This window comes from Mus caroli, unplaced genomic scaffold (assembly GCF_978045245.1).
Source record: "Mus caroli unplaced genomic scaffold, Mus_caroli_1 scaffold_15, whole genome shotgun sequence".
In the NCBI taxonomy this organism is placed as follows: Eukaryota; Metazoa; Chordata; class Mammalia; order Rodentia; family Muridae; genus Mus; species Mus caroli.
Genome location: NW_028227270.1, coordinates 88,309,189 through 88,334,945, shown reverse-complemented (window position 1 = coordinate 88,334,945; position 25,757 = coordinate 88,309,189). Strand labels below are relative to the sequence as shown.

Below are 25,757 nucleotides of genomic sequence, written 5' to 3'. Positions count from 1 at the left end.
CCCCTCTATAGTCTTGTTTAAACTACTAACATTTTAAAGTCTTCTCTTTATAAATGGAACAAATACAAACATTTAGATAAACAGAAATTCTGAATGAATAAACTTCTAACTTAATAAACTTCACAGGACTAGGTTTTCATTTCTTATCTTTTTATTAGATGTGTTGTAGATATTCCTCAGTGCTTGAACCTCAGATCTAACAGGGTTAGGGTAAATGCGATTTTCATTAAGTTAATTCTAAATGGAGGCATGGGATCTGAGGCGTATCAGCCATGTCTTTGCAAAGATGAACATGCCTCCCAGCCCCTGCTTCTATCCATGTACTTACATCCAAACAGACATACCTTCTGGCCAATCCAAAATCAATAATTTTTATTTGCTTAGCATCCCGATTCACACACAGGATGTTCTCAGGCTGCCAGGAGAAAGAGACACATTAGCAATGAAAACAACCATCTTTCACTCAAATTGTCCTTGAACCACAACTAAAAATACAAGATGCTCAGGAAAAACATATCAGGCCTTTCACTCGGGGGTTGGCTTGTCTGTGTGGGTATTTTCTCCTTTAATTATGTGGTGGATGAGGTTGTGGGTAGCCTGCCAACTTTGCATTACCCTGCCTGTCCCTCTTCATGGTTTTAGAGATTGCCATAATGCAGGAGTTCAGGCAGGGGCCTTCTTGAGGAGAGAAAGGGAAGGAGGCTGCTCTAGCACTTTCCAGACAGCCTAGTGTAGGCCAGTTCAGAACTGACAGACCACTCCTCCTGTTGAAGTAGTAAGTATATTTCCTTCTTGAAGCAATATTTCCCTCAAGATTTACGAGTTCCAAGAGAAATGGCCTGATTCAGTTAAACCACCACACTGAATGCGCAATATAATGCGACCAGCTTTGACCTCTGGATGTTTCCCTGGTGCTTTTGTCTATGGGAATGTCCCATGCTAAAGGAAGGCTTTTGTCTCCTGTTCATTCTTCATCCTCCAAAATTCCCAGGTTTTGCTGAGCTCTGTCTCAGTGCTTAAAGTCCTTGACTAAACGTTCCCTTGGCGTTAGACGATAGTAAAAGTTGGCCCTGCTAACCTGACAGGCGTGGGGGAGGGGAAGAAAATCAAGCACTCAGTGTCCCTGGAATGTCCTGCAGATGTAGTTATATTTATTGGGATAGAAAACTTTAAGTCTGGGAAAAATAAGTAATTTCATTTAAAGCCAAGGTCATCCATAAAACGAGAAATAGCATTTTCAAAGAAGAGCCAAAAAGCCTTAAATCCTAATTTCAGCTCCACTAAGAGCTGGGCATTAGCAAAGTTGCCAGGTGCCCAGGATTCCCCCCATCCCTGACGTGGGCCACGCCCCCTTCCACATCCTGTCTGGTGGAAAGGAGGTCCAAGCAAGGCAGAAACCCAGACACACTTCGTGAAATGATGTAGTGTCTCCATATCAATATCTAATCACCCATTTGGCTGTGTGTAATATCTTTGGAAGCCCTTTCCTAAAATGCCTCTAAAACAGATGCCTGAGAGTAAAAGCCACTTTAACACTGCAGTGGGTACTGTCCTAGAGCAGTTGAAGATGTGTTTAAATAATGGGCTGAGCAAGTCAAAACTGTCCTATTAACAAAGAATACCGTGGTATCCTGAAAATGCTTTTGTAGCATGTAAAAAAATCATCTTTGAGGGCACATCAAAAGGATAATTACTATGATACTTAAACTAAATAAGGTCTATTACCTATGTACAGATAATATTTACAGAAAATATTATTACAATGGAAATTACTTTTAAGTCACTTCTCAACTCCCTGTGGTGATGGCATGCTCACTCTTCAGTCTTTCCTTCCAAAGAGCAGGTCCTTCGCGACCCATCCAGCTGTCACCTTTATTATTATCTTTATATATAAACCATAACTAAAACTGCCCATTGAAAGTCTTCAATCAATGTTACAAAGCCACAGATGGAGTCATTTGACTTATGATAGGTCAGCTCCTGGCCAATCAAATCCCTTTAGGAATATCTGGAGAATATCCACAGAGAACAAAAGTGCTCCTTGAAAATGCACATTAGAATATTCATCCTGGCCAAGGACTTTGCTAATGATTTTTAACCTCTGACTTTGTCATTTTATGTACCTCTTCCCCCACTTCCTCCTCCTGTGCAACAGTGAATGGGAAAGGCAAAGCACATAAATCAAGACAGTGAGAGAAGCCAAGTTCTTGGAAGAGAGGCCCATGGAAACCTATTTAAGGGGGCCAGATTTACTCAGCTGTACCATCCCTGGAGACTTACAATACACAGTATGTTGCATGGAATACAAATTTATCTCACTGTCATGCTGTGCAAACAGGAAAATGAGAAAATGATCAAGCCACACAAGAAGATGCACTTTATGATAGTAACTCTAACAGACGGGATCAGGGTTATTAAGGCTTAGTCTCTTGTTGGCTTATCTAGAGCTGTTTACAGTCCAGTTCTGGAGACTTCATAATGAGAGAGAGATAAAGAGTGGGAAGGAAGTGGACTGGCTTCCCTCATGCTTTCTGACTTGTGAACACTACCCTCTCTGCTTTTGGCATTGAAGCCCCACCTTCTACAGGCCTGCATTCCATTCTCCATGGCTTCTACTCAGAGGAAAGTAAGTCCCAAGCCAGACTTTCCTGGAAGAATCCAAGAGGCTACAGGGGATTTTTAAGATCTGGAAAGGGCAGATACAACTTGGGAATTGAAGAGTAAAATCCTCCCACCATGGACTCTGATAGTAAGGAATAAGGAATATTGTGAGAATGGAGCTGGTTTTAATTCTATACTTTTAGGGAAATGGACTCCTGTGTTGATTTAATGTAGGTAATTATAAGAATCTCAAGGAAAATCTCCAAAGACAGACCCTGCAAATAACAGTCCCTGAAGGTGGTGACAGAAGTTGAGAATGAGATAAAAACCCTGATTATGATGAGTGGTATGACACGAGTCTGTCCCAGCATCTGGGGAAGCTGAATTGAGAAGATAGCTTGAGCCCAGAAGGTCATGACTAGGCTAGGTGAAGAAGCAAGACAGCTCAGAGTAAGAGAGAGAGAGGAAGAGAGAGAGAGAGAGAGAGAGAGAGAGAGAGAGAGAGAGAGAGAGAGAGAGAGAGAGAGGCCGAGACCCAGGTTGTTCCTGATTCCTGAAAACATGACCAAAGACAATACAACTTTTCAAAGCTGGTACATCATATTTCACAGGTCCCCCAAACAGTGTGACAGAGGAGATAACAAGGCTTTGCATTTCACAGGATGAAAAACGTGTTCTACCTTGAGATCCAAGTGGAGGATGTACATCTGGTGCATGTACCGTATCCCCTCACAGATCTGCTTCATGAACAGGATGGTGTCCAGCTCTGTCAAGTTGCAGTTTTCATCAATGATGCGGTCAAACAGCTCCCCACCCTCCACACTGCAGAAGGAAGAGGTGAAACTCAGTCCTGACTCTCTAAACTCCACATGCTTTTCTTGTGCTCAATTGCTGCCCAAGTTCCTATTGCCCTTTCATAGGTGTGTGTGTGTGTGTGTGTGTGTGTGTGTGTGTGTGTGCATGCCCATGCACACGTGCACAGTTATTTCCTTCCCTTCTTTGCCATATGGGTTACTTGAGTCTTGTGTTGGATACTTTGAGTACACCTTCTGCACATATGATCTTCAATGTCACATAACTAAAGTCTCAAAGTCCCTGTCACTGGTGGCTGCAGCTCTAGGGGAGTCCATGTCTATCACTTAGCAGCTATTGGGGATGAAGAGGACTCAAGGACACTCTGAGGTGGGATTCCAGTGTTAACAGAAAGTGAGACTCAGCCTTCGCAGTTTGAGTTCTTAGATTAAGTGTAACGGCAAAATGCTTTTATGTAGCAGATGCTGGATACTTATGTTTTCCAAATGCCTTCTATACCATGGTCAATAAAACTAAAAACTGAAATAAAGATGAACTGAGTTTTCATGTCTGTTCAGAATTAGAACTACTTGCATCTTGTGGTGGGTGTGCTGGTGGTCACCAGTAGGACTTAGATGGAAACCAAGACATCACACACACTAGGCAGGCAGTCTACCTCCCACCTGAGCTGATTGAATCTTTACAAAAGTGGTTCTGAAATGAAGCCGCTTAACCTAGTATCAGGGGCTGGGCATGTGCTTTACATTCATGATTAACCACCTCCTGCACAGCTTCCTTTTGCTAGGGTTTAGCTACTCATTGTTACCTGGGATCAGTGTAGCACAAGATATTCTGAAAGAGAGACCACATTCACACAACGTATATTGTCATAATTGTTTCATTTTACGACGAGCTGCTAACTTATAAGCTACTATTTACCATGGTTATTTAAGTACTTACAGGCTCAGGAACACTCCCAATCTCAGTCACCCACTAACGGCTTTAGAGCATGCTCTTGAGGATAAGGGAAATAACTGTTGAGGGAGACAAAGCTCACAAACCACTTTCCTCTAGACCGCCCAGGATAAAGTCCAGCCTTGGTTTGTGACACAGTTTAGATATAGGCCACATCTATTTTGTCCTGCTGTGTCTCATCAGTGAGTCACAATGGAAGACTGCACTTAACAGCAATTTCCTTTCTGACCCTGGCAAGATCCCATGTCTCTGGCAACTCAGATCCCATGGTTCTGGCTGAGTCATCAGTGCTGTGCAGAAGGTGTGTGAAGGTGGATGGGTGGGAGAGGACACCTACTACTCCATGACAAGGATGATGTCATGCTTGGACTCAAAGGCATCATAGAGCTGAATGAGGTTCACGTGGTCCAGCTGGTTCATGACACTGATCTCGTTCTTCACATCCTCCTGAGGAAAAGGGAACAGTCAATTAGTGTGGTGAAGACTGGTCCAAATTAGAGACTCAACTCCCACCACCCTTACCTTGTCCTTTGCACCTCTAGTCTTAATGATTTTAGCAGCCAGCTTCAGGCCTGTTGCTTTCTCTTCACACTTATGTACCTGGCCAAAACGCCCCCTGCCAAAGAAGCGACAGTTCAGTTAGGCACTGTAGTCTGCAGGGCCCTGTATCAGCCCCTGCCAGGTGGACAGTATGAGTTGCCTAGGCATTTGTCTCGTGAGTGAGCAAACTTACAAGTACATCTAGTGTATCTAGAATAGCATTGGCCAAGGTGAGTTCTTTGAGTTGCCTATGTTCCCCTCATAGATGGAACATTAAAAATACTGTTCCAGGGCCCTTCATTTGTCCTATTCATGCAGGAAGGCATAGTCCCAGAGTTCATTCATCTGATTCCTAGGCATACTAAAATTTGAAAACTACTAGTGCAGATAATAAAAAAACTTTCTGAATACATATAAATGTAGAAAATGGAATTTTTAAGCATATGAACAATACAATTTATGGGTCAGGGATAAAATTCAGGGATTAAAATTGTTCTAGAAGCTGCATTTAAATAAAATAGCAATTTGCACATAGAATCATAAAATCAAAAGTACATATTGTAGCCAATGAGTCCCCAGTGAAGACTTTTATGTTAGCTTAGATATCAACTTAATACTTTATAAGATAGCTGCTTCTATGGACATGGTTTAACTGTGTTCCCAGAAGTTCAAGTGGTAGAAACTGAGTCCTCACAACAGAGGTGCTGATAGTTGCATTGAGTCTTTAAGAGCTAGGACTTATTGGTGTCACTAGAGCTTTGGGGAATGAACTGATATAGTTTTTATTGTGCCCTAGTTAGTTGTCAAGAAAGAGTAATTACAAAGCAAACTCCAATTGTTCTATGGCTTCCTGTTCTATATGATTCGTTCTCTCTCTCTCTCTCTCTCTCTCTCTCTCTCTCTCTCTCTCTCTCTCATCTACTATGATGTGATGCAGCAAAAGGGCTCTTCATAATAGCCAAGTGATGCTGGTAACACACTACTAATTCTTCAGAATTGTAGACTGACTAACTTAACTTTGTGTCATCACAAAGTACCCAGCATTTCATTATAATAGAAAACAGAATACTATAGCTTCTCACTTATGTAACTGTATTCAGAAGTACATACACAAGGGAAACTTGGCTTGTTTCCCTTAATGCTTATTTAATAAAGCAAGGTAGGACATAGGTCTCTGCTCTGCGCACAGTGGCTTTCATGGCAGAGAGTGAAAGGGAATCTTTCATAACAACATAGAGAACCAGAAAAAAAGCATATTTCTGTCACCTGCCGAGATGAGTATGATCATGCTTGACATGTACAGGGATAGTAGCACCCAAAATTACTCTGTACTACTATGAGTGCACATAAGTGACTGCTTAGATTCCAACACTCACTATAGTGGCCCTCTGTGCTGGCACATGTGAATACAGGCACAAGTACTTCCCATGTAACCATGAATAAGAGAATGTCTTTTTTTCTCATTAGCACTAATCCTAGAAGTGCCTGGTCAGCAGTGGTGTCCCTTCACTGTCTGACTCCAGTGATCTCTCCATGCTAAGGCTCTCACATGACTTATTCTAGAAGGACCTTGATACTGAGGCCACCACATACGGTCCATGCTGGAACACCAGACTCATGTTAGCTGAACACAGCCGTGAGGTATACACAAGTTAGCCTAAGGGAAGGAAGGTTTCCTTAGGGAAGGAAGGTTTGTTTTGACTCCTAGGTTCAGAGGGTTCAGCCTATGCCCACCCAGCCCTGGTGCTTTGGGCCTGCAGCTGCATGGCACATCACAGCAGCAGAAAAGCTGCACACTTCATGGCAGCAAGGAAGCAAAGGGTAGAAAAGGATGAGAGTCCAGTTTCCACTTCTCCCTTCCAGGACTGGTTGCCTAATTTCATTCAGATACACCTCACTTCCTAAAGGTGCTGCCATCATCCAATAATGCCACGGAGTAGCCTATAGTCTCTTATACACATTAGGTGAGATTCTTTTTTAACCTAAATGACCACATTGACATATAAGTATGCTAACTCCCAAGAAAAGAAGATGAACTAAAGAAAACTGTTGAGAATCCAATGGTATTTGGCCTGTTTCAATGTCTCCTCTAAGTAAAAGATAAGCTATTGCATAATGAACACTTTACTACCAACATGTCTACTACTAACTAGTATCCTGTACTTGGTGGAAATAGCAATTAAAGCTAAAACAACAGGAGTGAAAAACCAGCAGAAATATGAACTCCATGGCACTGCAAAGGCATGGATCTGATGCATTTCACCTCCTAGCGCTAACCCTGGCTTTAGACAGTTCCTGGACCTTTTGGCGCGTCACACTGGGTTTTTCCTGCTCTCAGACTTTATGACATGGCAAATAAAGCCGATGTTAAATGAGAAGTATATGCCAACCTTATGGGACCGGTGACATTTCTCAAAAATGGTTAAAACCTCTTGAAATGTTTTTTCTTAGTGTTTTCAGTTCTCAAGTCAAGACCGGCAAACATTTCTTCATCTTGGGCTCGGCCTCGGGAAGGCTCCCTGATTTTACTGAGGGGCAGCTGTTCAAGCAGAGCCTCACTCACCCTCCTAGGATCTCAGATTTGCTCACGGTGTACAGATTGTCCACTGAAGCATGTTTGGCCATTACCATCCGATGATCAAATGGAGCGGCAGGAGCAGGGATGTCATCTGTAAGATGACAAGAGAGGGGCTGTCCATCAAGAAGTCTACCCTCCTTTCTGCACCAAGTAGCATGTCTCAGAGTAAAAATCTGCTCATGTAAAACTGAAATACAATCGGCCACCTGTCTTATTCCTAATGACACTAGATATAAATTTCCACTTCTGGTATGAATGGACTTTAACTCAAGAATGTGTTATCTGGTGTCTTTGAAAAGAAATGTCACTCACAAACTCTTTGGGGTCACATTTAGACAATGCAAAACAGCAAGAAATCTGAAGTTCCAAGGCAGTCAGTCATATTTCTGGGGCTGGAGCTGATGTTCAGTGAAATATTCTCTTAGCATGGATGAGATTCTTGGTGTGATCTCCAGCACCTCAATTATTTTTTTCTTGTATGCTTCCAAGCCCGGGACCATTTTTCATTTGACCATGAAAAATTAATTGATCCATCTTTTGGGAAAATGATCCTGTATAATTCATATTTTAATTAAAGCATAGAGGGAAGAGGAGAAACATGAATTATTTCCTTATGTCACTGAAATATTTGATATTGTATATGACTCTTGTAAAATGTTTTAGTCTTTATTTCAGTGGCATTTTAAGTGCAGAGTTGAATTTTTGCTGGCTGAATGGAAATAAAACACCCAATAAAACTATGCAAGTTATATTCTACCACTATCCAATTTCTCCCACTTTCCACCTTCTACCATGTAAATTTAAGTGATAGTCCACATTGACATGAATCTTAACATAAATAGCTGCTCAATAATATTTCTCCTAATGGTCTTCATATTTTCCCGTGACCATTGCTGTTCATGAATTTGATCATCCCTATTTAATTATTAAAACAGCTACTACATACATTCAGCAAGGGTATAAAGAGAGGGGAGTAGAAACAGATATGTTCTTTATTAACTAATTCATTCATTCATTCAATTTTGTTTTTGTTTTTCTTAAAACATGATTTCTCTGTGTAGCTTTGGATGTCCTGGAACTCAGAGATCCACCTCTGCCTCATGAATGCTGGAATTAAAGGTTTGAGTTACTATTGTTTGGCTCCAAAACAACTAAGTTATTTAAACTTGGCATTTATCCAATATATATTTCCTGAGCACTTATCTTGTTCTAAGTATATACTAAATAGTAATATTAGGTATTACTTAATAATTAAGTTTAATTAATTCAGCATTTTTATATTCAGATAACACAAATCTCTTGGAATTTAATTTGATGTATACATTTACCTCTCATGCCACAAATATACCTGGAAAAAAATTATGAGAGAATTCTTCAGGAAGCATTCATTGCTTCAGATTTCATTCCGGCTGGGAAGATATCTCAGTAGGTAAGAGAGTCTTGTGCGCAAGCCTAAAGACCTGAGTTTGGATCCCTAGGATCCAAGTAAACAGCTAGCAATGCAACCCAATGGTATGGACACAAGCTTCAGCCTCAAAGGACTATGGTGGAAAATCAGGACACATGATGCCCTTCTCTGGCCTCACATATATTTATAGGCTCTCTCTCTCTCTCTCTCTCTCTCTCTCTCTCTATATATATATATATATATATATATACATATATATATATCATAATATTCATGCATTCCTAAAATAGATAATAGATGATAGATTGTAGATAGATTGATAATAAATAGATCATAGACAGATAATAGATCAATTATAAATAGATAAGAGATAGATGATAGATAGATAGATAGATAGATAGATAGATAGGCAGGAAGGTAGGCAGTCAGACAGACAGAACTGTTTCTCTTGCCTATGCAAAGATTGTTCAAGTTAAACATAATGATGATATTAATATGGCATATGTCTCCATAAAGCTGTTAAGATAAGAGAAGTTAAGTTGGAATCCTTCATGGACTAGTTAGGAAGCTTTAAAAGTCCAGAAAAAAACAGGCATTTCCTACCCAGTGGGACTTCCAGGTCTTGCTCTCTAGAGGTGGTCATTCCATCCTGGAGTCTATCATCCAGGCTTCTGGCTTGTCTGGTTTCCTCTGTCCTAGCTGTGGGCTCTTCCCCTGTTCTCACTACATCTATTCTGCTCTTTTTGTTGTCCTCACTCAGGAAGCACTCCTCTGCTACCCTGCGCTTACTGCTGCCAGTAGACTCTGTCTGTTCAGCATTCTGGAAAGTGGATCCTGATGCTGAATTTCCAAGGATTCCTGGTGTAGACATGGTCTTTATATTACTGATGCACCTGGAAAATAGAATACATTTGTAGTTTTCAAAGATTCAAGGGAAAATGTTCAGATTGTCAAAATGCTTTGGGAACCAATACTTTCTCATGACAGTGTCTGGGGAAGACAATGTGCTCTGCGATGTGAGGACAACCAGTCCAGCAGTTGAGACATCAAATCTAAGTAGATTCAGACACAGAGAGTCTTCCAAGGGCCCAACTATGAGCCCTAAAGTGGTCATTTATGAAACTTAATAAAAGAAAAGAAATTATAGAAAAGAAGCAATAACCTCTCAAGATTGACAGCCACAGAAGAGCCATTATTTGTGAAAGAATTATCTTAACTAGCATGTTTGGCAGGTACAGGTCTTTTTAAGCACATCTTCTAGTGATGAACTTCAATAACAATCCACATTAATATATTGACAATTATATTTCTTCAAGTTTAATTTCAAATGCTTTATACTAAAGCTAAGTAATAGTCATGTCTTAAAGACTTCAGAGGTGCTTGAATACTCTTTATTCCAAACACACAGTCATCATATTTAGAGCAGCTAAGTTTAATTGAATACATAAATTCCTGAATTTGTACTTTACCCTTCATAACTTCAGTTTTGAGGAAGAAACTTAGTCAGTTATCTACTTCCTACAATACAAGGGAAGAAACCACCATTGTATGGATTAGGCCAATGTTTTCAGGTTGGGTTGTTAATTTACAGCTCAACATAATTATTATTTAATTCTTAGCTTTAGAGAAGATATTTTTTTCTTTATTTTTAAATGGCAGAACATTTTCCATTTGACCTCTAAAGAGTACTGATTGCTGGAGATATTAAAAATGGTGATCTTGGTATTGGTGTTAAGACTTGGAAACAATCAAACTGAGCTCAGGGAGGCCCTGAGCAAGGCCCTGAGCTCCATCCCCAATGGAGAAAAGCAAGGAAAGAAGGAAGAAAGGGGCTGAGGGATGGAGAGAGGGAGGGAAGAAGGGAGGGGAGAAAAGAAGGGAGGGGAGGAGGAAGAGAAATAATTGAAAATATTGGCAAGAAGAAAGAAATAGCAGAATAATAGCAAAATGTAGCCATGAAAAATCAATGCAATATAGAGCAGGTTCTAAACATTGCCCTTAAAACTGTCTTCATTTTTCTTTCAGAGTGGCCTCAAATATCACAGCACACAGAGCTGTAAGACATACCAACTGCAGATGTGCAATACTGCAACACTACCTTTCATGGGACGGGTCACCATTCATGTCCTCAGTGTGCTGGCTTTCAGTTGAGTGTTTGTCTAGCACTGCTCCACTTGCAGCTGCTGAAGCTCTGTTCTCAGCTTCTACTCCTCTGGAATCGTCCTTAGAAGAAATCCCATTTTCCCCTCCATTGTTATCTTCAGTGTCTTGTTTATCTCCCAGGTTGTTGCTTTCTTGTTTCTCCAGACTTTCTATGCATGGAGCATCCTTTGCACCTGAATTCTCTCTTAGCTCTGTGGAATTCCTCTGAACAAATTCTATCTTGTCTTGTCTTTCCACGTGACATATGACACAACTCCTCTGCACTTCTAATGCAGTGGTCTTCTCTGCATTTTTCTTGTTGAGTTTGGTAATCTTTTCTTTCTCGGAAGAGAATTGGTCGTTCTGGTCAGATCTCTCTAGAAGTCACAGAACACAAAACATTTTAATGAAGAATGCACATGGTCACCAATTTTGACTTTATTTAATGGCACCTCTCTCTTTTAACATTAGATTTAAGCTTTCAGAAGCAAAGCAGAGTAAAATATACCCAGTTGACTGATAACTGCATATCAAAATATTTTATTTGTCATGGTTATGGCCAAACCCAGTCAGATAAATATATTAATAAAACAGCACTCCTTTCTACAGGATTCAGGAATGTGTGATTTCCTCTGAAAAGAGTACAACAGGACTTTCTCCATAACTAGTAAATCTCCTAGGATGTTACCTGTGAGGGCTGATGTCCTTCCTCCTTTGACAATTGTCCTTTCATCTAGTGCACGGTTGGACCACACATTTTCCTCAGCCTGTGGGTGCATAATCAAGCAATTGAGGTTAACAACAGTGTACACACTGCTTAGCTTCAGCACTATCAACACAGGCTATCCAATTCTTCATGTGAAGAGCATCATAGTGCAATGATATTTAACATTATACCTGCCCTCTCCCACCTAGCACCAGGAGATATCTGCCTTTCAGAAGTGAAAGCCAAAAGAACTGACTTCTGACAATTAAGATTTAATATCTTAATTAGTTTTACAGTATAGTAAATACATTATTACTGACTATATTTACCTGTTTGTGAAAATATCTCAACCTTAATCTTATCTATCTTAAATGTTATTAATTAAATATAATATTAACAAATAAAAATGTCTCCAAAGATTACTAAACTTCCTCAGGAGTAAAGGGAATTTTTTTCCAAGTTGAAATTAATATATTATATAATTCAATCATGGATGGCAAAGGCACAGAAACTGATAGTCATATAAAGTATAAAATAATCTGAATTAATGGAACCCTGTATAAACAGCAATATCAACGAAAATGAGCTAATGTTTTCAAAGAAACTACAACTATGTCATGTTGTGTAAAAGATAGCCCAACTTCATTACTTCATTAAAGGGTATGGATAATGTGTTGGCCACTCTTGACCTCCACTTTAGTGATCTTGATTTGGCTCACATATAAATTGAATAAAAATCATAGAATATATGTGAGTGAGTTTTCTCAACTCTGAAGACATGAAGTCAGTGAGATTCACAACAGTGGGCATCTCCGTCCCCTAGAAGATGCCTTTTTCACAAGCAGTTAAATGTTCTCACAATCCTAGCTTCCCTGGGTTAGCTTAACAAACCCTTTCACATACCATGTGATGGGTGAACATTAGCCTGATGTACACAAGTTCCAAGCTACCCATTATGAATTGATAAAGTCATAGGATTGATGAAGCTCTAGGAAATCATTCCCTCCTCATATGATCTGCCCCAGGAGTTCTGCAAATATGAAGTGTCACAAAAGTGCAGAAAGTAGGAATTAAGACAAATTGCAAATACTCTTATAATTCAGAAAGCTTCCTTTTCCAGATGGGCAGCGCCCAACACAGAGGCACATTTAGTACATTTATAGAAAGCCAAGGCTGGAGATCAAAGCTATAGAAAGCCTCTCTCACTTTTAAGTGCAAATACAGAGATGGCAGAGGGAAAAGGTCATTTCCTTGGGTGAAGCCAGTTGCTATTTTTGTATATGGGCACAGACGTTGGTACTTACATAATACCAGCGTCCCTTGTAACATTTCACCAAACTGTCTTTGATAATCTAATTCCTACTAGATGGTGGGCTTATTATGGCCATAGTGCTTAGACCAGAGACATCACAAAGTGATGATGGTGATGGTGATGGTGATGGTGATGGTGGTTGCTGCAGCAGCAGAGGTGGTGGTGTAATGGTGGTAATATAAATGAAGATGACTATGGTGATAGTGTGGTCATGATGATGGGGATAATGATGATGAAGATGGTAATGATAGCTAACATGTATTGGGAACAGACAGTCAGTGAGAAATTCTTTGATGCTCTTTGCATGCACTTGGGATTCTCGGAAACTCTGAGAGAAAGACTACCAACCACATTTTTATAATGAAGTCAGGATTCCAATTTATTTCTCTGTTTGGTCTGTGCTCTAATGACAGGATATTCCGTATGATTTTTCTGGTATAGAAAGGGATTTTAGTCAACCTATATAATTAGTATTGTTTGGGCTCTACCACAGAGCAGGCACCATAGAATAAAAAGAGTAACAGTTGGGGCCATAAAATAAAAGCATTAGCACAGCAAGGAAGATATATATGTTCATTAGTTAAAAGATTAGAATTAACATGGAAGAGGGGAGAAAGATAATTTAATTTTAATTCTAAAAAGTCAAATAGGGCAGTTTAAGAAATTGTGTTGGTGGCATTTTATATTTTCTCTTGGTAATTTCTCTTCTGAAATATGTCTGGAGTATTGGTAGGCACCATGCTTTGGGCTTTAACCTGTGTGGCATAAGTGTTACAGTAAGAGCAAAAACTAGCTTAATAATGATGAACACCTGGTGTGTTTATTCCAACCCATCAACATATGTAAAAGTAAGCGTTTGGCTATATAACTGCAGAACCAGTCAGACCACATGTATCTGCTGGCAAATGTGAGCATGTTGTGTCCAAACTGTTCAGAGTCTGTAAGACACTGTCAGTGCTGAAGGCAGGGAAGCCGGTCACCAAGCAGGGTGTATTGTAATTATGTATCACAGATGCTTTACCATGTAAATAATGCAAAGCCTCCATTCATTGCCACAGGCTGTTTACAGTTTCATTTCCCTATGTAATACTGACATCTAGAGGAACTTTGAACTGAAGCATCTCTAATAAGCTGAAGTATCTTCCCCTCTCTGCACCTAGCAACCTAGAGGGCTGCCTTCATTCCAAAGACTTGGCATTTTGCATCTCCATTCCTCCATAGGAGTTCCTAAAATAGGACACAGGTCTACAGACACATTTTATTTGTCATCAAAAAATGGCATTTGTTTCCTGTGAACATAGTAGTCGGGATCAGTGGTGTTAAACCAGACATTCCGAGAACCGTTCCAATCATCCCGCAAGAGGAAGCCTCTTCAGGACAGTGCTCCTTTCCTGGATTCTCAAGAGGAACAAGAGATCTCATTTCATTCCAATTCATTTATTCATCATTTAAAAAAATATATGAATTTTCATATGGACGCCTTTGCCAGTTTCTACCAATTCCTTGTACAGCTCTCTTTAAATTTAGATTTTACATGTTTTAAAATGTATATTAATAAAATTGGGCAAACATAATTATGTTACTATAATAAATGTCTTTAAGAATAAGCATACCCACACTCATTATCAATGCTTATCACACATGCCACACCATGTCACCTCTACAGTGACATGGATGTCACTTGACATAGTAGCCAACCATGCACTCTGATGGGCACCCAGTCCCTGGGCATGAGTTCCTTTTGTCCTGTGCCTCAAATCTGCCTTCAGGACCACATTCAAATCCTCTCAGAAGTGAGGGATGACGAAAGGAAAATTAACCCCCAAGGGCAACCTGTGCCCACTCCTTCTTTCATTCCAGTCAATAAAAACTACCCTTTTTCTTCTGTTAATTTATTCACTTTGCATCCCATCATTGCCCCCTCCTCCCATTCCCCCTCACACAGTCCCTCTCCTGAACCCCCATACCCTTTTCCTCTGAGAGAGTGTGTACATGCCCAAATCAATTCTAAAATGGATTTAACCTTAACCATTACTGTAAAAGTAGAACTCCACTAGACCTCCATTGTGTTGTTGGGCCACTGTCCTCCAACTGGGATATAAAGTGTTCTATTTTTGTTTCTCTAGCACATGAATGAGAGAATTTAGGGCTCTAAAAAACGCCCAGTAAAGCAAGGTGCAGTGAAGGGAAGAAGCTCTTGCAGAAATGGGTCTAACAGTGTGGGAGTGTTCTGCTATCAGGCTGTGTCACGGGAAAGCGAGGCTTCCCTGGGGACCATCTTGGAGCATCCCTGACACTCATATCCATTGCTTTACTTCAGAACAAAATGTTACATGACAATTATATCCCTGCATTTGGGGATTAATTGCTTCAGAAAAGAAATTTGTAACATCACACATGGAACATGACCAAGACTGTGCTTTGCATAGTGGCTGTGTATCTTGTTGCTATGGCAATGCCATGGTGAGCAACTTCTGGTCATTTTAATGTAATGTGTAGTAATATAAAAACAAAGTTATAATGTTCTAAAATGACTTTGTTAAATTTTAATTAAGTTCTTAATGGGAGAATTGAAAATAAATAATTCCTCAATATAAAGAGAATAATTTTTAGAAAAATAATAAAAGAACCTACACTTTCCTATTTGAGTATAAAAGATTAATTTAAACATTTTATGTCTATTGTTTGTTTGCAGTATGTGTTCCACAGCAGAGCATGGAGGTCAGAAGACAGCTTGCTGCAGTTGATTCTCTCCTTCCACCATGTGGGGGCTGGAAACTGAGTACAGTCCACCATGCTCAGTAGAGAGTACCTTTATCTGCTGAGCCATCTCATCAGCCTGATGAAAGATCACTTCTAGAGATCATTTGTAAATAAGTCTATTTCTCTTGATCTGAAGATGCTCTCAATTTCCTGGTACACAAAAGAGAGAAAACGCCCCGTGTCTCTGGTAGACAGGAGGAATTCTCTCTCCCACAGCACAGTCTGCCATTGGGTAAGTTAGGACAGGTCTCACTGATGGAATCTAGGAAGGGAAGTGTTGGTCTTGACCTCAGAACGGACAGACAGACAGAGTGGCTCCTCCCTGAGCTGAGAATGACATCAAGCAGAATCAGTCACCTGAGTAAATAACCCGGAAAATGAAAGCCAGTGGGTGTGTCCACTGTCAGGCAACAGTGCTTCATTCAGAACCACGAACACTGGACCGGACAGGTCTGGCATTAAAGCTGCCAGCTCAGCAAAGTTTAATTAGAACATTTGTCAAATGAAGATACATGAAAATGTAATACGGAATTTAAGTTCCAATTTTTGAAAAGAAACAGCATTCTTCAGTATTCTCTAGCAGAAAAAAAGCCAGCATAGCATAATGCTGATTCAAACATCATCTTTGGCTGTTCCTTGGTGACAAAGGCCTTTTCTTTCCTTTCTTCTGCCCTTGTTTCTCTTTTCTTTCTTTCTTTCTTTCTTTCTTTCTTTCTTTCTTTCTTTCTTTCTTTCTTTCTTTCTTTCTCTTTATTCCTTCCTTCCTTCCTTCCTTCCTTCCTTCCTTCCTTCCTTCCTTCCTTCCTTCCTTCCTTCCTCCCTCTCTCTCTCTCTCTCTGACTGTCTCTCTCTCTCTTTCTTTCTTTCTTCTTTCTTTCTTTCTTTCTTTCTTTCTTTCTTTCTTTCTTTCTTTCTTTCTTTTTAATTAGGTATTTTTCCTCAATTACATTTCCAATGCTATCCAAAAAGTCCCCAATACACTCCCCCCGCAGTCCCTCACCCACCCACCCCCACCTTGGCCCTGGCATTCCCCTGTACTGGGGCATATAAAGTTGGCAAGTCCAATGGGCCTCTCTTTCCAGTGATGGCCGACTAGGCCATCTTTTGATACAAATGCAGCTAGAGTCAAGAGCTCTGGGGTACTGGTTAGTTCATAATAATGATCCACCTATGGGGTTGCAGTTCCCTTTAGCTCCTTGGGTACTTTCCCTAGCTCCTCCATTGGGGGCCCTGTGACCCATCCAATAGCTGACTGTAAGCATCCACTTCTGTGTTTGCTAGGCCCCGGCATTGTCTCACAAGAGACAGCTATATCTGGGTCCTTTCAGCAAAATCTTGCTAGTGTATGCAATGGTGTCAGCGTTTGGAAGCTGATTATGGGATGGATCCCTGGATATGGCAGACTTTAGATGGTCCATCCTTTCTTCACAGCTCCAAACTTTATCTCTGTAACTCTTTCCATGGGTGTTTTGTTCCCAATTCCAAGAAGGGGCACAGTGTCCACACTTTGGTCTTCGTTCTTCTTGAGTTTTATGCGTTTAACAAATTGTATCTTATATCTTGGGTATCCTAAGTTTTTGGGCTAATATCCACTTATCAGTGAGTACATATTGTGTGAGATCCTTTGTCAATATGTTACCTCACTCAGGATGATGCCCTCCAGATCCATCCATTTGCCTAGGAATTTCATAAATTCATTCCTTTTAATAGCTGAGTAGTACTCCATTGTGTAAATGTACCACATTTTCTGTATCCATTCCTCTGTTGAGGGGCATCTGGGTTCTTTCCAGCTTCTGGCTATTATAAATAAGGCTGCTATGAACATAGTGGAGCATGTGTCCTTCTTGCCGGTTGGAACATCTTCTGGATATATGCCCAGGAGAGGTATTGCTGGATCCTCTGGTAGTATTATGTCCAATTTTCTGAGGAACTGCCAAACTGATTTCCAGAGTGGTTGTACCAGCTTGCAATCCCACCAACAATGAAGGAGTGTTCCTCTCTCTCCACATCCTCGCCAGCATCTGCTGTCACCTGAATTTTTGATCTTAGCCATTCTGACTGGTGTGAGGTGGAATCTCAGGGTTGTTTTGAATTGCATTTCCCTGATGATTAAGGATGTTGAACATTTTTTCAGGTGCTTCTCTACCATTCGGAATTCCTCAGGTGAGAATTCTTTGTTCAGTTCTGAGCCCCATTTTTAACGGGGTTATTTGATTTTCTGGAGTCCACCTTCTTGAGTTCCTTATATATATTGGATATTAGTCCCCTATCTGATTTAGGATAGGTAAAGATCCTTTCCCAATCTGTTGGTGGTCTTTTTGTCTTATTGATGGTGTCTTTTGCCTTGCAGAAGCTTTGCAACTTTATGAGGTCCCATTTATCGATTCTCGATCTTACAGCACAAGCCTTTGCTGTTCTATTCAGGAATTTTTCCCCTGTACCCATATTTTCAAGGCTTTTCCCAACTTTCTCCTCTATAAGTTTCAGTGTCTCTGGTTTTATGTGGAGTTCCTTAATCCACTTAGATTTGACCTTGGTACAAGGAGATAGGAATGGATCAATTCCCATTCTTCTACATGATAACAACCAGTTGTGCCAGCACCATTTGTTGCAAATGCTGTCTTTTTTCCACTGGATGGTTTTTGCTCCCTTGTCAAAGATCAAGTGACCATAGGTATGTGGGTTGATCTCAGGGTCTTCAATTCTGTCCATTGGTCTACTTGTCTGTCGTTATACCAGTACCATGCAGTTTTTATCACAATTGCTCTGTAGTACGGCTTTAGGTCAGGCATGGTGATTCCACCAGAGGTTCTTTTATCCTTGAGAAGAGTTTTTGCTATCCTAGGTTTTTTGTTGTTCCAGATGAATTTGCAGATTGCACTTTCTAATTCGTTGAAGAATTGAGTTGGAATTTTGATGGGGATTGCATTGAATCTGTAGATTGTTTTTGGTAAGATAGCCATTTTTACAATGTTGATCCTGCCAATCCATGAGCATGGGAGGTTTTTCCATCTTCTGAGATCTTCTTTAATTTCTTTCTTCAGGGACTTGAAGTTCTTGTCATACAGATCTTTCACTTCCTTAGTTAGAGTCACGGCAAGGTATTTTATATTGTTTGTGACTATTGAGAAGGGTGTTGTTTCCCTAATTTCCTTCTCTGCCTGTTTATCCTTTGTGTACAGAAAGGCCATTGACTTGCTTGAGTTAATTTTATATCCAGCTACTTCACAGAAGCTATTTATCAGGCTTAGGAGTTCTCTGGTGGAATTTTTAGGGTCACTTATGTATACTATCATATCATCTGCAAAAAGCGATATTTTGACTTCTTCTTTTCCAATTTGTATCCCCTTGATCTCCTTTTGTTGTCTAATTGCTCTGGCTAGGACTTCAAGTACAATGTTGAATAGGTAGGGAGAGAGTGGGCAGCCTTGTCTAGTCCCTGATTTTAGTGGGATTGCTTCCAGCTTCTCACCATTTACTTTGATGTTGGCTACTGGTTTGCTGTATATTGCTTTTATCATGGTTAGGTATGGGCCTTGAATTCCTGATCTTTCCAAGACTTTTATCATGAATGGGTGTTGGATTTTGTCAAATGCTTTTTCAGCATCTAACGAGATGATCATGTGGTTTTTGTCTTTGAGTTTGTTTATATAATGGATTACATTGATGGATTTTCGTATATTGAACCATCCTTGCATCCCTGGGATGAAACCTACTTGGTCAGGATGGATGATTGTTTTGATGTGTTCTTGAATTCGGTTAGCGAGAACTTTATTGAGGATTTTTGCATCAATATTCATAAGGGAAATTGGTCTGAAGTTCTCTATTTTTGTTGGGTCTTTATGTGGTTTAGGTATCAGAGTAATTGTGGCTTCATAGAATAAGTTGGGTAGAGTACCTTCTGATTCTATTTTGTGGAATAGTTTGTGAAGAACTGGGATTAGTTCTTCTTTGAAGGTTTGATAGACCTCTGCACTAAACCCATCTGGTCCTGGGCTTTTCTTGGTTGGGAGACTATTAATGACTGCTTCTATTTCTTTAGGGGATATGGGACTGTTTAGATCATTAACCTGATCTTGATTTAACTTTGGTACCTGGTATCTGTCTAGAAAATTGTCCATTTCATCCAGGTTCTCCAGTTTTGTTGAGTATAGCCTTTTGTAGAAGGATCTGATGGTGTTTTGGATTTCTTCAGGGTCTGTTGTTATGTCTCCCTTTTCATTTCTGATTTTGTTAATTAGAATACTTTCCCTATGCCCTCTAGTGAGTCTGGCTAAGGGTTTATCTATCTTGTTGATTTTCTCAAAGAACCAGCTCCTCGATTGGTTGATTCTTTGAATTGTTCTTCTTGTTTCCACTTGGTTGATTTCACCCCTGAGTTTGATTATTTCTTGCCGTCTACTCCTCTTGGGTGAATTTGCTTCCTTTCGTTCTAGAGCTTTTAGGTGTGTTGTCAAGCTGCTAATGTGTGCTCTCTCTAGTTTCTTTTTGGAGGCACTCAGAGCTATGAGTTTTCCTCTTAGAAATGCTTTCAATGTGCCCCATACGTTTGGGTATGTTGTGGCTTCATTTTCATTAAACTCCAGAAAGTCCTTAATTTCTTTCTTTATTCCTTCCTTGACCAAGGTATCATTGAGAAGAGTGTTGTTTAGTATCCACGTGTGTGTTGGCTTTCTATTATTTATTTTGTTATTGAAGATCAGTCTTAGACCATGGTGATCTGATAGGGTGCATGGGACAATTTCAATATTTTTGTATATATTGAGGCTTGTTTTGTGACCAATTATGTGGTCAATTTTGGAGAAGGTACCATGAGGTGCTAGGAAGAAGAAGGTATATCCTTTTGTTTTAGGATAAAATGTTCTATAGATATCTGTCAGATCCATATGATTTATAACCTCTGTTAGTTTCACTGTGTCCCTGTTTAGTTTCTGTTTCCATGATCTGTCCATTGGTGAAAGTGGTGTGTTGAAGTCTCCCACTATTATTGTGTGAGGTGCAATGTGTGCTTTGAGCTTTACTAAAGTATCTTTAATGAATGTGGCTGCCCTTGTATTTGGAGCATAGATATTCAGAATTGATAGTTCCTCTTGGAGGATTTTACCTTTGATGAGAATGAAGTGCCCTTCCTTGTCTTTTTTGATGACTTTGGGTTGGAAGTCAATCTTATCAGATATTAGAATGGCTACTCCAGCTTGTTTCTTCCTACCATTTGCTTGGAAAATTGTTTTCCAGCCTTTCATTCTGAGGTAGTGTCTATCTTTTTCTCTGAGATGAGTTTCCTGTAAGCAGCAAAATATTGGGTCCTGTTTCTGTAGCCAGCCTGTTATTTTATGTCTTTTTATTGGGGAGTTGAGTCCATTGATATTAAGAGATATTAGGGAGAAGTAATTGTTGCTTCCTTTTATTTTTATTGTTAGAGTTAGTGTTCTGTTTTTGTGGCTGTCTTCTTTTAGGTTTGTTGAGGGATTACCTTCTTGCTTTTTCTAGGATGTGGTTTCCGTCCTTGTATTGTTTTTTTTCTGTTATTATCCTTTGAAGTGCTGGATTCATGGAAAGATAATGTGTGAATTTGGTTTTATCGTGGAATACTTTGGTTTCTCCATCTATGGTAATTGAGAGTTTGGCTGGGTATAGTAGCCTGGGCAGGAAATTGTGTTCTCTTAGTTTCTGTATAACATCTGTCCATGCCCTTCTGGCTTTCATAGTCTCTGGTGAAAAATCCGGTGTAATTCTGATAGGCTTGCCTTTATATGTTACTTGACTTTTTTCCCTTACTGCTTTTAGTATTCTATCTTTATTTAGTGCATTTGTTGTTCTGATTATTATGTGTCGGAAGGAATTTCTTTTCTGGTCCAGTCTATTTGGAGTTCTGTAAGCTTCTTGTATGTTCATGGGCATCTCTTTCTTTAGGTTTGAGAAGTTTTCTTCTATAATTTTGTTGAAGATATTTGCTGGTCCTTTGAGTTGAAAATCTTCATTCTCATCTACTCCTATTATCTGTAGGTTTGGCCTTCTCATTTTGTTCTGGATTTCCTGGATGTTTTGAGTTAGGATCTTTTTGGATTTTGTATTTTCTTTGATTGTCGTGTCGATGTTCTCTATGGAGTCTTCTGCACCTGAGATTCTCTCTTCCATCTCTTGTATTCTGTTGCTGATGCTCGTATCTATGGTTCCAGATTTCTTTCCTAGGGTTTCTATCTCCAGTGTTGCCTCAATTTGGGTTTTCTTCATTGTCTCTACTTCCCTTTTTAGGTCTTGGATGTTTTTATTCAATTCCATCACCTGTTTGGTCTGGTTTTCCTGCAATTCTTTAATGGATTTTTGTGTTTCCTCTTTAATGTCTTCTACCTGTTTAGCAGTGTTCTCCTGCAATTCTTTAAGGGATTTTTGTGCTTCCTCTTTAATGTCTTCACCTGTTTAGCAGTGTTCTCCTGTAATTCTTTAAGTTCGTTATTAAAGTCCTTCTTGATGTCCTCTACCATCATCATGAGATATGCTTTTAGATCCGGGTCTAGCTTTTCCGGTGTGTTGGGGTGTCCTGGACTGGGCGAAGTGGGAGTGCTGGGTTCTGATGATGGTGAGTGGTCTTGGTTTCTGTTAGTAAGATTATTACGTTTACCATTCGCCATCTGGTAATCTCTGGGGTTAGTTGTTATCGTTGTCACTGTTTAAAGATTGGAGCAGATTCTGTGTTCCACTCACCAGAAGTCTCAAAATCCTGTGGCGGGTGTCGTGGGTAGCTGGCGGGTGTCAGCCGACCCTGCGCTCTAACTACCCCAGTGCTGGTCAGACCGGAAGAGGCTTGTGGCCCTACTCAGGCCGGATTTCTGCCTCCCCAACCAAAGCAGTCTCAGTTCCCGCACGATTGGACTGGAGCAGAAGCTGTGTTCCACTCACCAGAAGTCTTAAGATCCTGTGGCGGGTGTTGTGGGTAGCTGGTGAGTGTCAGCCGACCCTGTGCCCTAGCTACCTCGGTGCTGGTCTGACCAGAAGAGGCTTGTGGCCCTACTCAGTCCGGATTTCTCTTTCTTTCTTTCTTTCTTTCTTTCTTTCTTTCTTTCTTTCTTTCTTCCTTCCTTCCTTCCTTCCTTCCTTCCTTCCTTCCTTCCTTTCTTCCTTTCTTTCTCCTTTCTTTTTCTTTTTTTTTCTTTTATTGAAGGTTAAACTTAGGACTTCATGCATGCTAAACAAGTCCAAAGCCCAGAGCCTGCCTGGATAGTATGTCTGCAGGAGTTTTGAAAGACCAGTCACTAGGTATGGCCACAGAGGACAAAGTGTGGACCCCCAGTGTCTATTCCACCTTTATTGGGGTACAGGCTACAGATCACAGCTATGAATGTTCCCCTCCATTCTGTTATCCAGCCTATCTCTGGAAATTTTAGAAAAACTCAGTTTAAAACAAATAAACTATAAGTTTTTACCTAATGTTTAGTCCCATTGGGTACTTAGTCATACATATCTTATAACAAATTGTTGGGCTGACTCACACTAAGATATATTACAAAAAAGATCTACATTTCTTTCTAAAGATTTACTTATTTTTGCTTTATATGTATGGGTACTTTACCTGGGCATATGTGTTTAGTACATGTATGCCTAGAATCTGAGAAGTCCAGAAGTGGGTATTAGATCCTTTGGAAATGGAGTTACATTGTAAGACTCAGGCAGGTGCTGGGAATTGAACTCAGGACCTTTGGAAGAGCAGCCAGTTCTCTCACTCACCCACCCATCCTTCGTCTCCTCATCTTTCTTTCTACTTCCCTCCTCCCAAATGAGAATTAAAGTGGAAACTTAAGGGTTCTTTGGATGGAGTTGAAGGAGTGTTTTCCTGAAGTGGTCGGTCACAGGCAGATTTGTGAAGGAACATTTCACTGAAGGAAACACATGTTCTGCTAAAGCAAGCACGTGCAAGGACATGTGATGAAGTATTCTTTTCTAATGACACGAATGCATTGGTCTGCCTTACATTATGTAGTTGGGCTCCATTTGTTGGGACTCTGTGGAGTTGGGCTGATTGGATGCATGTGCTGAGGCAAGATCCATGCTGAGACCAGTCACGTGATGTTTGGAGGGTATGAATAGGACTCAAAGGAGTGACAGAGACAGAGCTTGGCTCGCTTGTATAACTAGCTGTGTAGCACTTGTCGGTCTCTCTTCTTCACAGATATTTGCTTCCCTGAGAGAGGCACAGCCAATAACTTCTCCTGATGTCCCTCCTGGTCCTTCTGTTCCCTCCTGCTGACTTGAACCAAGGCTGAAACCTGGCTGTCTCTGTTAGGTCATGTTACCACTGTTGCTATCCCAACTCAACTGAACTGGACTGCTGGCGTATCCATAAAGTATTTGCCAGTGGATAGAGCTGCTACTGACTGTTAGCCTGTGAACTGAACTGTCAACAGACAACACAGACAGGAGTTGCTCCAAAGAACCTTTCTAAACAGGTCCACTTCTCCTGTATCCTTTCTTTTCCACTACCTCTGGTGGGTAGTGGGCTACAAGAGAACCAACATTAAAAATAGGATTTGAAAAATTAAAGTTACAGAGAATGCAGAGTCCTTATGTGTTTCCCTCAGACGATAACTTCTGCATGCCACCCCACCTCCACATCTGCTTTCTTTTGCTCCAAAAAAAATCTTGGCTCTGAATGCCAGGTCCCTGCTCCTAACTGTTCTAATAAAAGTGGTAGTAGACAAGGTGGGTCTCAGACCCCGAAGTTCTCTTAACCTCACTCACAGTTGTGTGAATGTATGTACTACAGCCCTGTGAGCCTCCAGTTTGTCCTTTATGTCCCCCAAGCCCATTTTACTTAGCAGATGCTCAGTCCTTACTCCCATTAAAGCTATGAGCATCTTCAATTATCCAGGCAGAGTACCTAAAAACCCTGCCTCTTTCTCACCCTTGACCCAGGTAATATGTAGGGATCCCAAACCCCCTTTCCAGAGTGACCTATGGAGTAAATAAGGAGAACTGTAAAATAAAAAAGCCAATATCCCTAACTGTGCCTCTGGTCCTTTGTCTGAAGACCTCCTGGTTGCTTCATAGCCACAGTGTGATAAGTAGCCAGGGAAGGGCTGAAGCTGATGGGGAGAAACATCATCAGACAGGGCACAGATTTATAGATCTTTATATAAAAGTATATCTGAAAAGCATAAGCCATAGTATCCTTTGGTCTCCTTGGGATTCTGTGTCAAGAGAATACTTGAGCATGTCAAAACCAGCACTGCCACTTTTATGAAACTGTGAACGTGGGCCAGGGTATGAGAAGCAAAATTCAAAGGGAATCCTCATTGCTTTACATGCATTTGGTTAGACCGAGTCTTACATGTAAAATTCTTTTTGGACTACACAAGACAAAATCTTGGAAGATTTGCACATGAAGTTTACAGTGGTTTTTCATCACCCAATAAAGCTTTTGATTTCTTCCCCTGCAGACAGTTTTAAGAGCATTCATTTCACTTGGTGTTCTCAGTGTGCATTTTATTTTAGACTCAAGTTTATCCTTCCACCTCCTGTCTCCTATTCTAAGCATTTGTCCTATCAACCCCCATTCCCCCAGACCAGCTCTCTGTGGTGGCATATGCTGGCAAAGCCTGGATAGGAACACAGTGTCTTCTAGTGGCGGGAACGTGTCGTCCTCTGGATGTTAGGGGCCTCAGAGATCTAAACTTAGACCAAATGGGCAAAATACTTAACCTCTTAATGGCTTGCTTCTGCATGCTCCCCAGAAGTAGAAAATGCTATGATATACTACAAAGCAGAATGGCTTTTGGAAGGCTACCATTTTAAAGCAATGAGAAGTTACAAAGCTCTTCAAAATGTTACTAAACTTGGTATATGTAATATGAAGCCTAGATAAAAACTAATGGCCTGAGGTGGATGTGAGGTAGCTGGTAAGTGGCTCTGCTGATAAAGCCTAGAGACTTGAACTGAATCCCTG

At 40.4% G+C, this 25,757-nt stretch overlaps 1 protein-coding gene across 2 annotated transcripts in view; it reads right to left on the bottom strand.

Moving 5' to 3' along the window:
- The window catches only part of Mylk4 (myosin light chain kinase family member 4), a 78,210-nt gene that overhangs the window by 13,754 nt on the left and 38,699 nt on the right, over positions 1-25,757 (bottom strand). For both annotated transcript variants that reach the window (XM_029468472.2, XM_029468473.2), the window contains exons 2-9: positions 11,725-11,803; positions 10,993-11,413; positions 9,498-9,787; positions 7,472-7,577; positions 4,891-4,984; positions 4,706-4,815; positions 3,282-3,423; positions 345-415 (exon numbers count right to left, since the gene is read on the bottom strand). In XM_029468472.2, coding sequence (XP_029324332.1) covers positions 345-415; positions 3,282-3,423; positions 4,706-4,815; positions 4,891-4,984; positions 7,472-7,577; positions 9,498-9,787; positions 10,993-11,413; positions 11,725-11,803 — 1,313 coding nt within the window. The remainder of the gene's footprint in view (positions 1-344; positions 416-3,281; positions 3,424-4,705; positions 4,816-4,890; positions 4,985-7,471; positions 7,578-9,497; positions 9,788-10,992; positions 11,414-11,724; positions 11,804-25,757) is intronic.